Raw genomic sequence first — 14,251 nt, 5'->3', positions numbered from 1 at the left:
GCCGGGTAAATTCTTATCTGTGACTGCTGATTGGCGACGTCCGGCTTTTATCCTAACAGGGTAAAATAGCGGGCAGTTAAATAGTGTAATGTTGACGTCCGATTGAGATTATTCTCAATAACATGAAAATAAACCAATATTTTTCGGACATTTATTCAGAAAATAACAGAAAGTATCAGTGAACATTACCAGTCACAAAAAAGAGGTGTATTTTCACGTCTTTCCCGGTGATACAAGCGATTTTCTATTCTCCCAGACGGCATCCGACGTCTGACGTCCGACGTCCGGATTTTACACTGTGCCCGTTCGACTCAAGTTACAGTTGGGTAGGTCGACTTATGAGTGTGACATATGACTAGACAATTTTCTCAGTAGACCTACTTTGTGAGACTGGGTGTGACACTGCTACACTGCCAATTTGCCAGTTGATGTCCCATTAGACTCCGCCCACAACTACAGTACATTTTCTATGCTTTTTTTACGTCAAATACATTTCTATTGTGGCTGAAAAATCAGACTCATGAAAACTATATAGCTGATATTTTGATAAAAAAAAAATAGCACTAATTCTCGAAAATCATTCTTAATGAACTGTATCTTTTATTGAGCAAAATTTCAAAATGTTTCGTCTTTGGAGCCTAATTTCAATAGAAATGTGAAGAAAGTACGTGTTGGCAGTTAGTGACTTTCAAACAAAAATCACTAAATTCAGGTATCATCAGTTTCTGTATAGTGTACTAATTTTAGCTAGATTCAGCAACACCAGATCTACTTTCTGGAGATGGAAGTGATGCAAAGAGAGTATCATCCTCTCCATATGCAAAACCATATATCATCTGAACAGTGATGGGCCAAGAACACTACCTTACAGGACACCAGATATCACTTTCCTAGACTTATTATCATACCAATGAAAAAGAGAAACTCTTTGCAGAACATAACAGATAAATCAGGAGTTAAGAAATATTTAGTCTGTAATCAACAAAGGAAAAAGCATTTAGTTATACAGTACACCTCCAATGGTATAAAGGTCCATCAAGTGAGTGCTTAATTTCACGATATCAAAAAGCTAAATTAGTTAGTTTAGTCTAAGAAAACGGGCATGAGGAAGATCAAGTTTCTTATTACTCTGCTTACTGCCAAGCACGTCAGTCCAAAGGGCTGCCAATTCCTTTGGACAGTGAGTGACAGAGCCATCTGGTTTATGTGAAGGAGATTTAAGGGTGGTCCACCACTTCTGCTCCTGGGTTGTACCAGAAAGGGTTTCTTTTATGGTTAAATTGTGATCATTTTCATTTGAAGCATAAACTCTCTGATCGAAAGCCTTTAGCTGAGTGTGCTTATTCCAAGCCAAAACTGATCTGGTACTCTTCCAAAGATGATAGGACTCCTGCATCTCAAAATACCCGGTTTGTCTTTCATTCAATGCTTTAGCACACGAGAAGGGATACACCTGTCATTTATGTTGACCAGATTCTGATTCAAAAGAACAACAGGCTCAACACTATTTTCAACTGTGACCAACCCAAGTTAAAAAAAATCTCCCAAAATACCAATTCATTCTGCGTGAGATTTTACATAATTCTTATATTTTTTTTCATGCCTATGAATATTCTCTTCATATTTTATTTTGACAAAGATTATTCCTGTTTGAATAAAGTAATAGGAAAGAGGCTACATGATTTCTATTTTACTTTCAGGATACGAAGCAATTCAGCAGAAACAGGATGAAATTATGGACAAGCTGATAGGTAAGTTCGTGTCAGAGTTGACTTGATGATGATGATAAACTATCATTTTTTCCTTTAGTCTTATTAGATAGTATGTAGAAAAGGGCACCTGCCACCCGTTGTGATACTACCGCTAGAGAATTATTGGATCCCTTGACTGACCAGAAAGTACTACATTGGATCCCCCTCTCTGGTTATGACTCATTTTCCTTGGCATATATATAGTTTGGCCTGTTCTTTACACATTCTTCTGTGTCCTCATACACCTAACAACAATGAGATTACCAAAACATTCTTCGTCGCTCAAGAGGTCATCCACTACACTATGGTTGTTTAAGTGGCTACTCTCTTCTTGGTAAGAGTAGAAAATACTCTCTAGCAGCTCTTCTAGGAGAAGGGCACTCCAAAATCAATCCATTGTTCTCTAGTCTTGGGTAGTGCCATAATCTAGGTACCATGGTCTTCCCCTGTCTTCGGTTACCATTCTCTTGCTTGAGGGTACATTAGGCTACGCTATTCTAACTTGTTTCTCTTTCTCTCGTTTGTTTGAAGTGTTTTAATCTATATATGAAAGTTCTGATATATTGCTGTTACTGTTCTTAAAATATTTTATTCCGATTTTCCATTACTTCTCTTGTAGCGTTTTTATTTCCTTGTTTCCTTTCCTAAATGGGCTATTTTTCCCTTATGGAGCCTATTCTTTATATATACTCCTCTGTCCTCATACACCTGACAACATTGAGATTACCAAACAAATTTTCTTCTCTCAATGGGTTATCTATTGCACTGTAATTATTCAGTGGCTACTTTCCTCTTGGTAAGGGTATAAGATAACCTACAGCTATAGTAAGCAGCTCTTCTATGAGGACACTCCAAAATTAAAACTTTGTTGTCTAATCTTGGGTAGTGTCATAGCCTCATAACCATGGTCATTCACTGTCTTGAATTAGAGTTCCCTTCCTTAAGGGGACACTCGGGCACACTATTCTATCTTATTCTTCTTTCTCTTGTTTTGTTAAAGTTTTTAGAGTTTATATAGGAAATATCTATTTTATCATTGTTACTGTTCTTAAAATATTTTGTTTCTCCTTGTTTCCTTTCCTCACTGGGCTATTATCCCTGTTGGAGCCGGTTGGCTTATAGCATCCTACTTTTCCAACTAGGGTTGTAGCTTACCAAGTAACAACAACAACAATAATAATAATAATAATAATAATAATAATAATAATAATAATAATAATAATAATAATGCTGGGTGCTTAGTAAGATCAGGAATATCTTGCAGATAAGATAATTTATCAAAGATTTGATCTAAGTTTTCTTAACCACAAAAGTTTAATCAATATTGAAATTCCATTAACTTCCTCAGTATTGTTACATCCTCCACTGAAAAAGCTCCCCCTCACTAGCATTTCCCTTTCGATTTTTCCTTTTTGTCACATTCTCTTTCAGAGGTTAGGTTAATGAAAACAATACAATGATTCAAAAGATATATAATAATTTCCCCTTTACTTTCAGAATACGAAGCAATTGAGCAGAAACAGGATGAAATTAATGACAGACTGAAGGGTAAGGTAGAGGTTTGTGTTAAAGTTGATAAAACCATTACTAACATAATAAGATTTAGAATAAGGCATTTTATGTACCATTTTACTTTTCCTTAGTGTGATTACCATTGCATATTAAGTGAATGTCTCTCAATAATGAACAATTTATTGATGTTTATCTAGATTTGTCAATCACTTTATCTGGACTTTTCTTTCATGATATGAGGATCTCGAGGAGAAAGATATTGAAAGAGCTTTAAGGCTTATTCCTTCATTTGGAAACTATTAATAAATCAACCATCTTATTATACTTTTATTATAAGAATATAATGATATCCTTATTGATATATATATATATATATATATATATGTGTGTGTGTGTGTGTAATTTATATATATATATATATATATATATGTGTGTGTGTGTGTGTGTTTGTGTATGTGTGTATATATATATATATATATATAATATATATATATATGTATATATATACATATATATATATATATATATATATATACTGTATATATATGCCTATATATGCATATATATATATATATATATATATATATATATAGTAAGTAGATTATTTCTGATGTGTCATATTCCCATATAATATGAATAAAATCACAAACAGACTAATATGGCATTTTGAGTAATCATTTTCATTTAAATAAATCATCATGATATGTCAATAAGTTTTCTTTTTTGCTTGACCTTCGTATGATACTTGCATAACGAACCAATTGATCGACAGTGCCAGAGATCGATATCTAAAACAAGAATAAACAAAAATGACAGACCAATGTCTCGTCCGACAAATTAAGATAAGAATCAGCAGCTGGAGACCAGACAGGAAAATGTAGTGGTTGTTAGTTGTCTTGACAATAATTATTGAAAGTTTTCCTTGCACATCCAGTAGCAAATTCTTTTTAAGTACTATTGAATACGATTTAAATCCTCCTTGCATATGTTGTGGTTGTATTTTGTCTTGACATTCTTGATTGAGGTTTTAAACCTTTTTCAGATAAAGTACTTGTACTTTGTCTTGAAACTCTTGATTGAGGTTTTAGACCTTTTTCAGATAAAATAGTTGTACTTTGTCTTGATTATCTTGTTGAGGTTTTAGACCTTTTTCCAAATAAAGTAGTTGTACTTTGTCTTGACACTCTTGAATGAGGTTTTTGACCTTTTTAAAAATAATGTAGTTGTACTTTGTCTTGACACTCTTGATTGAAGTTTTAGACCTTTTTCACATAAAGAAGTTTTATTTTCTCTTAAAACTTTTGATTGAGGTTTTAGACCCTTTTCAGATAAAGTAGTTGTACTTTGTCTTGACACTCTTGATTGAGGTTTTAAACCTTTTTAAGATAAAATAGTTGTACATTATCTTGATTCTCTTGATTGAGGTTTTAGACCTTTTTCCAAATAAAGTAGTTGTACATTGTCTTAACACTCTTGATTGAGGTTTTTGACCTTTTTTAGATAAAGTAGTTGTACCTTGTCTTGACACTCTTGATTGAGGTTTTAGACCTTTTTTCACATAAGGTAGTTTAATTTTTCCTTGACATTTTTGATTGAGGTTTTAGATATTTTTCAAATAAAGTAGTTGTACTTTGTCTTGACACTCTTGATTGAGGTTTTAAACCTTTTTCAGATAAGGTAGTAGTACTTTGTCTTGATTCTCTTGATTGGGGTTTTATACCCTTTTCAGATCAAGTACATGTACTTTGTCTTGTCACTTTTGATTGAGGTTTTAGACCTTTTTTTCACATAAAGTAATTTTATTTTTTCTTCACACTCTTGATTGAGGTTTTAGACCTTTTTCACATAAAGTAGTTTTACTTTATCTGGACACTATTGATTGAGGTTTTAGACCTTTTCCAAATAAAGCAGTTGTACTTTGTCTTGACACTCTTGATTGAGGGTTTAGACCTTTTCACATAAAGTAGTTTTAATTTTTCTTGACAAAATTGATTGAGGTTTTAGACCTTTTTCAAATAAAGTAGTTGTACTTTATCTTGACACTCTTGATTGAGGTTTTAAACCTTTTTCAGATAAAGTAGTTTTACTTTGTCTTGACACTCTCGATTAAGGTTTTAGACCTTTTCTACATAAAGTAGTTTATTTTTTCCTTGACACTCTTGATAGAGGTTTTAGACATTTTTTCAAATAAAGTAGTTGTACTTTGTCTTGACATTCTTGATTGAGGTTTTAGACCTTTTTCAAATAAAGTAGTTGTACTTAGGCTTGACACTTTTGATTGAGGTTTTAGACCTTTTTCCAATAAAGTAGTTTTACTTTATCTTGACACCCTTAATTGACGTTTTATATCTTTTTCAAATATAGTAGTTTTACTTGGTCTTGACACTCTTGATTGAGGTTTTAGACCTTTTTCACATAAAGTAGTCTTTTTTTCTTGACACTTTTGATAGAAGTTTTAGACTTTCTTCACATAAAGTAGTCTTATTTTTCCCTGACACTCTTGATTGAGGTTTTAGACCTTTTTCAAATAAAGTAGTTGTACTTTGTCTTGACACTCTTGATTGAGGTTTTAAACCTTTTCCAGATAAAGAAGTTGTACTTTGTCTTGATTCTCTTGATTGAGGTTTTAGATCGTTTTCATATAAAGTAGTTGTATTCTGTCTTGACACTTTTGATTGAGGTTCTAGATATTTTTCACATAAAGTAGTTTTATTTTTTCTTGACTCTCTTGATTGAGGTTCTGCATCTTTTTCCAACAAAGTAGTTGTACTTTATCTTGACACTCTTGATTGAGGTCTCAGACCTTCTTCAAATGAAGTAGTTGTACTTTGTTTTGACACTCTTGATTGAGGTTTTAAACCTTTTTCACATAAAGTAGTTTTATTTTTTCTTGACACTTTTGATAGAGGTTTTAGACCTCTTTCACATAAGTAGTTTTATGTTTCCTTGACACTCTTGAATGTGGTTTTAGACCTTCTTCAAGTAAATTAGTTGTACTTTGTCCTGACACTCTTGATTGAGGTTTTAGACCTTTTTCAGATAAAGTAGTTGTACTTTGTCTTGACACTTTTGATTGAGGTTTTAGATATTTTTCACGTAAAGTAGTTTTTTATTTTCTTGACTCTCTTGATTGAGGTTCTACACCTTTTCCCAATAAAGTAGTTGTACTTTATCTTGACACTCTTGATTGAGGTTTTAGACCTTTTTCACATAAAGTAGTTTTATTTTTTCTTGACACTTGATTGAGGTTTTAGACCTTTTTCACCTAAAGTAGTTTTATTTTCTCTTGACACTTTTGATTAAGGTTTTAGACCTTTTTCACATAAAGTAGTTTTATTTTTTCTTGACACTCTTGACTGAGGTTTTAGACCTTTTCAGATAAAGAAGTTGTACTTTGTCTTGATTATCTTGATTGAGGTTTTAGACCTTTTTCAAATGAAGTAGTTGTACTTTGTCTTGACACTTTTGATTGAGGTTTTAGACCTTTTTCACATAAAGTAGTTTGATTTTTTCTTCACACTCTTGATTGAGGTTTTAGACCTTTTTCACATAAAGTAGTTTTACTTTATCTGGACACTATTGATTGAGGTTTTAGACCTTTTCCAAATAAAGCAGTTGTACTTTGTCTTGACACTCTTGATTGAGGTTTTAGACCTTTTCACATAAAGTAGTTTTAATTTTTCTTGACAAAATTGATTGAGGTTTTAGACCTTTTTCAAATAAAGTAGTTGTACTTTATCTTGACACTCTTGATTGAGGTTTTAAACCTTTTTCAGATAAAGTAGTTTTACTTTGTCTTGACACTCTCGATTAAGGTTTTAGACCTTTTCTACATAAAGTAGTTTATTTTTTCCTTGACAGTCTTGATAGAGGTTTTAGACATTTTTTCAAATAAAGTAGTTGTACTTTGTCTTGACATTCTTGATTGAGGTTTTAGACCTTTTTCAAATAAAGTAGTTGTACTCAGGCTTGACACTTTTGATTGAGGTTTTAGACCTTTTTCCAATAAAGTAGTTTTACTTTATCTTGACACCCTTAATTGACGTTTTATATCTTTTTCAAATATAGTAGTTTTACTTGGTCTTGACACTCTTGATTGAGGTTTTAGACCTTTTTCACATAAAGTAGTCTTTTTTTCTTGACACTTTTGATAGAAGTTTTAGACTTTCTTCACATAAAGTAGTCTTATTTTTCCCTGACACTCTTGATTGAGGTTTTAGACCTTTTTCAAATAAAGTAGTTGTACTTTGTCTTGACACTCTTGATTGAGGTTTTAAACCTTTTCCAGATAAAGAAGTTGTACTTTGTCTTGATTCTCTTGATTGAGGTTTTAGATCGTTTTCATATAAAGTAGTTGTATTCTGTCTTGACACTTTTGATTGAGGTTCTAGATATTTTTCACATAAAGTATTTTTATTTTTTCTTGACTCTCTTGATTGAGGTTCTGCATATTTTTCCAACAAAGTAGTTGTACTTTATCTTGACACTCTTGATTGAGGTCTCAGACCTTCTTCAAATGAAGTAGTTGTACTTTGTTTTGACACTCTTGATTGAGGTTTTAAACCTTTTTCACATAAAGTAGTTTTATTTTTTCTTGACACTTTTGATAGAGGTTTTAGACCTCTTTCACATAAGTAGTTTTATGTTTCCTTGACACTCTTGAATGTGGTTTTAGACCTTCTTCAAGTAAATTAGTTGTACTTTGTCCTGACACTCTTGATTGAGGTTTTAGACCTTTTTCAGATAAAGTAGTTGTACTTTGTCTTGACACTTTTGATTGAGGTTTTAGATATTTTTCACGTAAAGTAGTTTTTTATTTTCTTGACTCTCTTGATTGAGGTTCTACACCTTTTCCCAATAAAGTAGTTGTACTTTATCTTGACACTCTTGATTGAGGTTTTAGACCTTTTTCACATAAAGTAGTTTTATTTTTTCTTGACACTTGATTGAGGTTTTAGACCTTTTTCACCTAAAGTAGTTTTATTTTCTCTTGACACTTTTGATTAAGGTTTTAGACCTTTTTCACATAAAGTAGTTTTATTTTTTCTTGACACTCTTGACTGAGGTTTTAGACCTTTTCAGATAAAGAAGTTGTACTTTGTCTTGATTATCTTGATTGAGGTTTTAGACCTTTTTCAAATGAAGTAGTTGTACTTTGTCTTGACACTTTTGATTGAGGTTTTAGGCCTTTTTCACATAAAGTAGTTTGATTTTTTCTTGACACTCTTGACTGAGGTTTTAGACCTTTTCAGATAAAGAAGTTGTACTTTGTCTTGATTCTCTTGATTGAGGTTTTAGACCTTTTTCAGATAAAGTAGTTGTACTCTATCTTGACACTTTTGATGGAGGTTTTAGATATTTTTCACGTAAAGTAGTTTTATTTTTTTCTTGACTCTCTTGATTGAGGTTCTACACCTTTTTCCAATAAAGTAGTTGTACTTTATCTTGACACTCTTGATTGAGGTTTTAGACCTTTTTCACCTAAAGTAGTTTTATTTTCTCTTGACACTTTTGATTAAGGTTTTAGACCTTTTTCACATAAAGTAGTTTGATTTTTTCTTGACACTCTTGACTGAGGTTTTAGACCTTTTCAGATAAAGAAGTTGTACTTTGTCTTGATTCTCTTGATTGAGGTTTTAGACCTTTTTCAGATAAAGTAGTTGTACTCTATCTTGACACTTTTGATGGAGGTTTTAGATATTTTTCACGTAAAGTAGTTTTATTTTTTCTTGACTCTCTTGATTGAGGTTCTACACCTTTTTCCAATAAAGTAGTTGTACTTTATCTTGACACTCTTGACTGAGGTTTTAGACCTTTTTCAAATAAAGTAGTTGTACTTTGTTTTGAGACTCTTGATTGAGGTTTAAGACCTTTTCCACATAAAGTAGTCTTATTTTTCCTCGACACTCTTGATTGTGGTGTTAGACCTTCTTCAAATAAATTAGTTGTACTTTGTCCTGACACTCTTGATTGAGGTTTTAGACCTTTTTCAGATAAAGTAGTTGTACTTTATCTTGATTCTCTTGATTGAGATTTTAGACTTTTTTCATATAAAGTAGTTGTACTTTATCTTGACACTCTTGATTGAGATTTTAAACCTTTTTTCAGATAAAGTAGTTGTATTTTGTTTTGATACTCTTGATTAACTTTCTAGTACTTCTCTTTCACATAAAGTAGTTGTATTTTGTCATGACACTTTTGACTGACCTTTTAGAGCTTCTTTTCACATTAAAAAGTTGTATTTCGTCTTGATATTCTTGACTGAGTTTTTTCAGCTTCCTTTCCATATCATGTAATTGTATTTTGTCATAACAGTTTAAATTGAGTTTTAGAGCTTCTTTTTAACATGAATTAGCTGTATTATGTCATGACACTTTTGACTGACATTTTAGAGCTTCTTTAGTTGTATTTTGCTTCACAATCTTCATTGAGTATTTAGAGCTTCTTTTTCATATATAGTAGTTGTATTTTGTCGTGACACTCTAGATTGAGTTTTTTAGAGATTCCTTTTCATATAAAGTAGCTCCGTTATGTCCTGACACTCTAGATTAAAATTTTAGAACTTTTATTACATAAAGTAGTGGTATTTTTTCTTTACCTTCGTGAATTACATTCAAGAGCCTCTATTGCATAAGCAGTGGAAGTTTTTGTTCTATTACTCCTGCATACTCAAACGTGTTTTGTGTTGCCTCACTGGAACAAGTTTAAAGAGCTTTTTACAAATACAGTAGTTGTTTTTTTTATCTTGTATCTGAGGCAACAGTTTTATCTAATCATTTATTCTCTTAACATTCTTGAAAGAGTTACAAAAGCCTTTATATCATATGCAGTAGTCCTCTTTTGCATTGGCACTTTAAAAAGATTTAATAGCCTTCATTGTATTTCCTATTCATTAAAGTTCACATCAGTATTTCTAGATAAGCATTTTTATTTTCAGATGTGCAGCAGAAACTTGGTATTCATGAAAATAGGTTTCAAGGTAATTTACTGATATTTTTAGTTGTTAAATTTATCTCTGCATATTTAAAACTCACTTCACTATACTTGTGATGCTTATATAATGTATAATATTTGGTTCCAATTCACCTTGATATCACAATCATTCACAAGAAAATATTTCTTTCCAGAACTTCATCATGAACTGGATCACGTGAAAGGTACTTGTCATTCCAGCCTTTTTGTTTTTCCTTCTGATAGTGAAAAGACCTTTTTATTGTTTCTGCTGACAAAGGGAATATTACCATCACATGTTGTGGGAAATATCATGTCAGGAAAACACTAAAAATAATATTCTTTCATTATCCTTCTTTGTTTGCCCATTATTTCGGTTGGTTCTTTGTTTATAATCTAGAAGTCTCTCTGAAGTAAAATGAAACAAAAGCTGATACAAGAAAGATCTTCAAGCTTATATGGAATATCTGTTGTGACTCCTAATAATTGATCACATCCCTGGAGATACGCTGAGAGATTTTGTGGAAAGTATAAAGGAAGATCAGTATAGAGGGAAATTGTATTATAGATAAAAGTAAATGACTTCTTTTCTTTTTTTTTTCGAAAAATTTGGACAATTAATAATGAAACAGTCAACCGACATGAAATAGCAATTCTTTTCGTTCCTTTCGCAAAAAGATGTTTGATGTGATATTATTTAACTGCCTCCTTCTCTACTTCAGGGCTTTGCCGAGAGATCGGACATTGTCTTCTAGGGGACGACTTGGAATACTTGACTAATGTATCTGCAGAAGGTAAGTTCTTTTCAATCGTTGAGGAGGATTTTCGAAATGTATCTTTCAATGCACACTGAAATGACTTCCTCGTTACAACATCTCTCTGACCAATGTCATCATTATATTTGCATTTTTTTCTTAATTGCTGAAGTTCTGGGGTGAGGAAGAGTTTTAACCCTTTTTCTCTTAGATCCTTTCTATTAAGTAGAGTAGATGGCAGAGTGTGCCAAGGATACAATTTGTCGTTCAAGGAACTATTTTCTTCTCCCCAGCCCATCATGAGATTAAGTCTTTCCACGAGGAGATGTCGGGGATAATCTCTTTGGCAGAAAAAGGTCAGTTGATATGCAGTTAAAGCAGTGATCTACGCCATGACCAGTTGAAAGAGAGCCTTCAAAGTTGCTGTTTTTTTATTTGATGAAACCAATAAAATGAAGGAAACCTTTATAGATTTTTTGATTAACAAATTAATTTATACCACAGGCTGCCAAAGCTGTACAAAAAGATTTTATTTGCTTTTTATCTATGTAACGGAATAAAGGGATATTGAAGTCAAGTTATTACCTGGATATTTGAGTCACTGTCATATCAGTCATGATCATAACAATTCCTTGCAACAGACGAGTGCTCAGAAGGAAGTCTTGCCTGCGGACAGTTGGGTATTTGTCAAAATACCCTCTTCAGCTTCACCTGTTCGTGTCCTTCTGGTTTCACCTGGGATGGTTCAGACTGTGCAGGTGAGAGATATTACACCTCAACTTATAACTGGGTAAAAATTGCAATTTTTTCACATTTTCTGTAATACCATTTTATGTATTTCTTTCCCTGTTCCTTGTTATTCATTTTTAGTATTCCACATTGATATGATATCATCTACTAGAAATTATTTGTTATTTCTATTATGTGTACAATAATTATTTGATACTTTAGAGTGGCATCATATTGAAATCTTTTGATGATATTAATGAATTAGATATAATTTTATATAACATTGATGTTCCTTATGCAATTTTTTTTGTGATTTTAATTTTTTGACATTTTTGGAGAATCGGGATCTCTTTAATTCCAGGGTCTCATCCTGGACTGTTACTTCAAGGCAAATTTTTCCATTTCTCAAAGCATCTTATTGAAAAGACTTTAATCCTCCTAAACAGACATTACGTTTAGGGAAAAGTCAATATCACCCTTCTATTAATTTGTATAATCATTTTCATTTAGTTTATTTTTAATACTTTTAAGGGTTAATTGCATTACCTGTAGTGTTAATTATCCTTTTTCTTTCTAAAGAACCCACCGCCATCATTTCAGGCAGATATCCTTTTTTCATCTTTGCCCCCATCCCGTCAAAATGTGTTTCTTATTATCCTTTTCACAGAGAACAAACATCTTTTCAAATGGTGTTTATTTATACGTAAATAATTGGCATATCTGTTCCAGGCAAACTGTATAAACAGGCATTTCTAAATATTTAGGCATTTCACAAAATGACTAAAATTTCCAGGCATTACGCAAAATGACTAGTTTTATAGCACAGGGATTTCGGGAAATGCCTGGTTCATAAGAATCTTAGGTCAATATTGCCTCTTTGCTTGTATGTTGTATATGCTTAGGGAATCTTAGAGTAATGTTTTTTTTTTTTCCTAGGTGAACGACTTTAGGTTAAATAGTATATATTTGCAGGTAGATTGAATATTTCTAGGGTATTTCAGTTGCAACAATTCTGTAATAACATAATTTTTAAAACCATATATTGTTTCTTCTTTCATTAAATGTATAATTAGGCAGAAGGGCCTTTCTTCAGTGCCTCACGAAGAGATAATTGCTGTTCTTGGTTGATTTCCTCAAAAATCGTTGGGGGCACAAGTTGAATTCAAACCTTATGAATTTGGTCCTTATTATCGCCGCCTTTGCCCCAATAGTGTATAGGTTATTTTTATATCCTTCCATATTGATTCCTAGAAGATTTTCTGGATCCTCCCTTCCCCATTTAACATGCGGAGCTGGCACAACGACATTGTCCCCTATTTTCCCAGCTTTTAAGTCGATCTTACTCATTTGACCATACGTTCTGCTTGGCACACTTGACCCTTTCTGGTCCTCTTGCAGTTCTTGGAAATTTCTTGTTGTCTTCATGCAATATGCGGTGCTGAACTAAGTGGACCTGGGGTGGATAGGTGAAGATGGTGACTGGCTCATCACGGGACTAGGATGGCTGTGTGGTGATGATGACTGGCTCAGAGGCCTCAAGTGGCTTGTCAGTTGGATCAGTAGGAGGCTGGGCTCCTAGAGCTGCAAGATCATCTTCTGTCTCTAAGCGGTCAATGACCTGAAGCAAGCTAGTGGAAGAGAGTCCATTTTTTGGATTCTCTCCAAGCAAAGTAGTATAGGCAGTACTCTTGATCCATGAATGGTATGATAAGTTCTTCTGGTTCTGAACAAAACGAAGGCCTAGGGACCAATCTAGGGTGTTGTTGTCAGAGAGCCAAGCAGTCAGCATGTCTTTGATGTTTGAGTTGGCCTGTTCAACTGAACCTCTACTCTGTGCCTCTCTAGGGGCTTGCCATGCACAAGATGCAGCCCAAGATCCTTCATCTCTCGAACCACACAGGAAGTGAACTCAGATCTATTATCTGATTGTAGGATGCATTGATCACCAATCAATAAGAACATACCCAAAAGCTGAAAAGCAACTTCAGCTACTCTCTTGGATGTGAGTGGGTGTAGGATGACAGACTTGGTCAGATGGCACTGGTACAACATAATCCACTTGTGTTGGGCTTGTGGAGATGACTGCATGTCAATTAAATCGACTTGGCAGCTAAAATTTAAATCCTAGGTAAGGGCCGAACCACAACTCCCTTTGTCTTGGTTCTTTTTGTCTTTTTTTGGCAGGTAATGCAGAAGGACTTGAACAGGTCGACAGCCTCCGTTGTGATGTTTGCTTATTTAGACTATGATATTGGTTTTAGTTAAATCTACATCCCAAATTTTCCCAAACTATAAACTTAAACTGCTTATACTGATCAGGGTACTTACTTGTTGAAATACCTACTCATATGGTTAAAAGAAATCAAAATGAGTGAATTACCTGCTCACATATTTTAAAAAAATCAAAGAAAGGGGCCATTTAAAACAAAACTGAATCAACTTCTCAGGTAGTTAGATTTAAATGGAACACCTGTGCTTGAAACAACTCTGGCTACAATTTATATGGAAATGAAATATATGAAAATTATATGGAAATGTTTATCAGATATACAT

The 14,251-nt window shown here is 33.0% G+C and overlaps 1 protein-coding gene across 6 annotated transcripts in view; it reads left to right on the top strand.

Annotated features, from left to right (window-relative positions):
- The window catches only part of LOC137618679 (uncharacterized), a 506,020-nt gene that overhangs the window by 456,546 nt on the left and 35,223 nt on the right, over positions 1–14,251 (top strand). For 4 of the 6 annotated variants that reach the window (XM_068348827.1, XM_068348825.1, XM_068348828.1 and 1 more), the window contains 7 exons: positions 1,701–1,751; positions 3,249–3,299; positions 10,201–10,242; positions 10,391–10,420; positions 10,937–11,008; positions 11,263–11,325; positions 11,611–11,727. In XM_068348827.1, the coding sequence (XP_068204928.1) occupies positions 1,701–1,751; positions 3,249–3,299; positions 10,201–10,242; positions 10,391–10,420; positions 10,937–11,008; positions 11,263–11,325; positions 11,611–11,727 (426 nt within the window). Of the gene's footprint in view, positions 1–1,700; positions 1,752–3,248; positions 3,300–10,200; positions 10,243–10,390; positions 10,421–10,936; positions 11,009–11,262; positions 11,326–11,610; positions 11,760–14,251 lie in introns of all 6 variants that reach the window. The other 2 variants (XR_011039788.1, XM_068348826.1) reach the window with 2 other exon arrangements.

Source organism: Palaemon carinicauda, chromosome 25, assembly GCF_036898095.1.
Source record: "Palaemon carinicauda isolate YSFRI2023 chromosome 25, ASM3689809v2, whole genome shotgun sequence".
In the NCBI taxonomy this organism is placed as follows: domain Eukaryota; kingdom Metazoa; phylum Arthropoda; class Malacostraca; order Decapoda; family Palaemonidae; genus Palaemon; species Palaemon carinicauda.
Note: the sequence above shows the minus strand (reverse complement) of the source record. Positions and strands in the feature narration are given on the sequence as shown.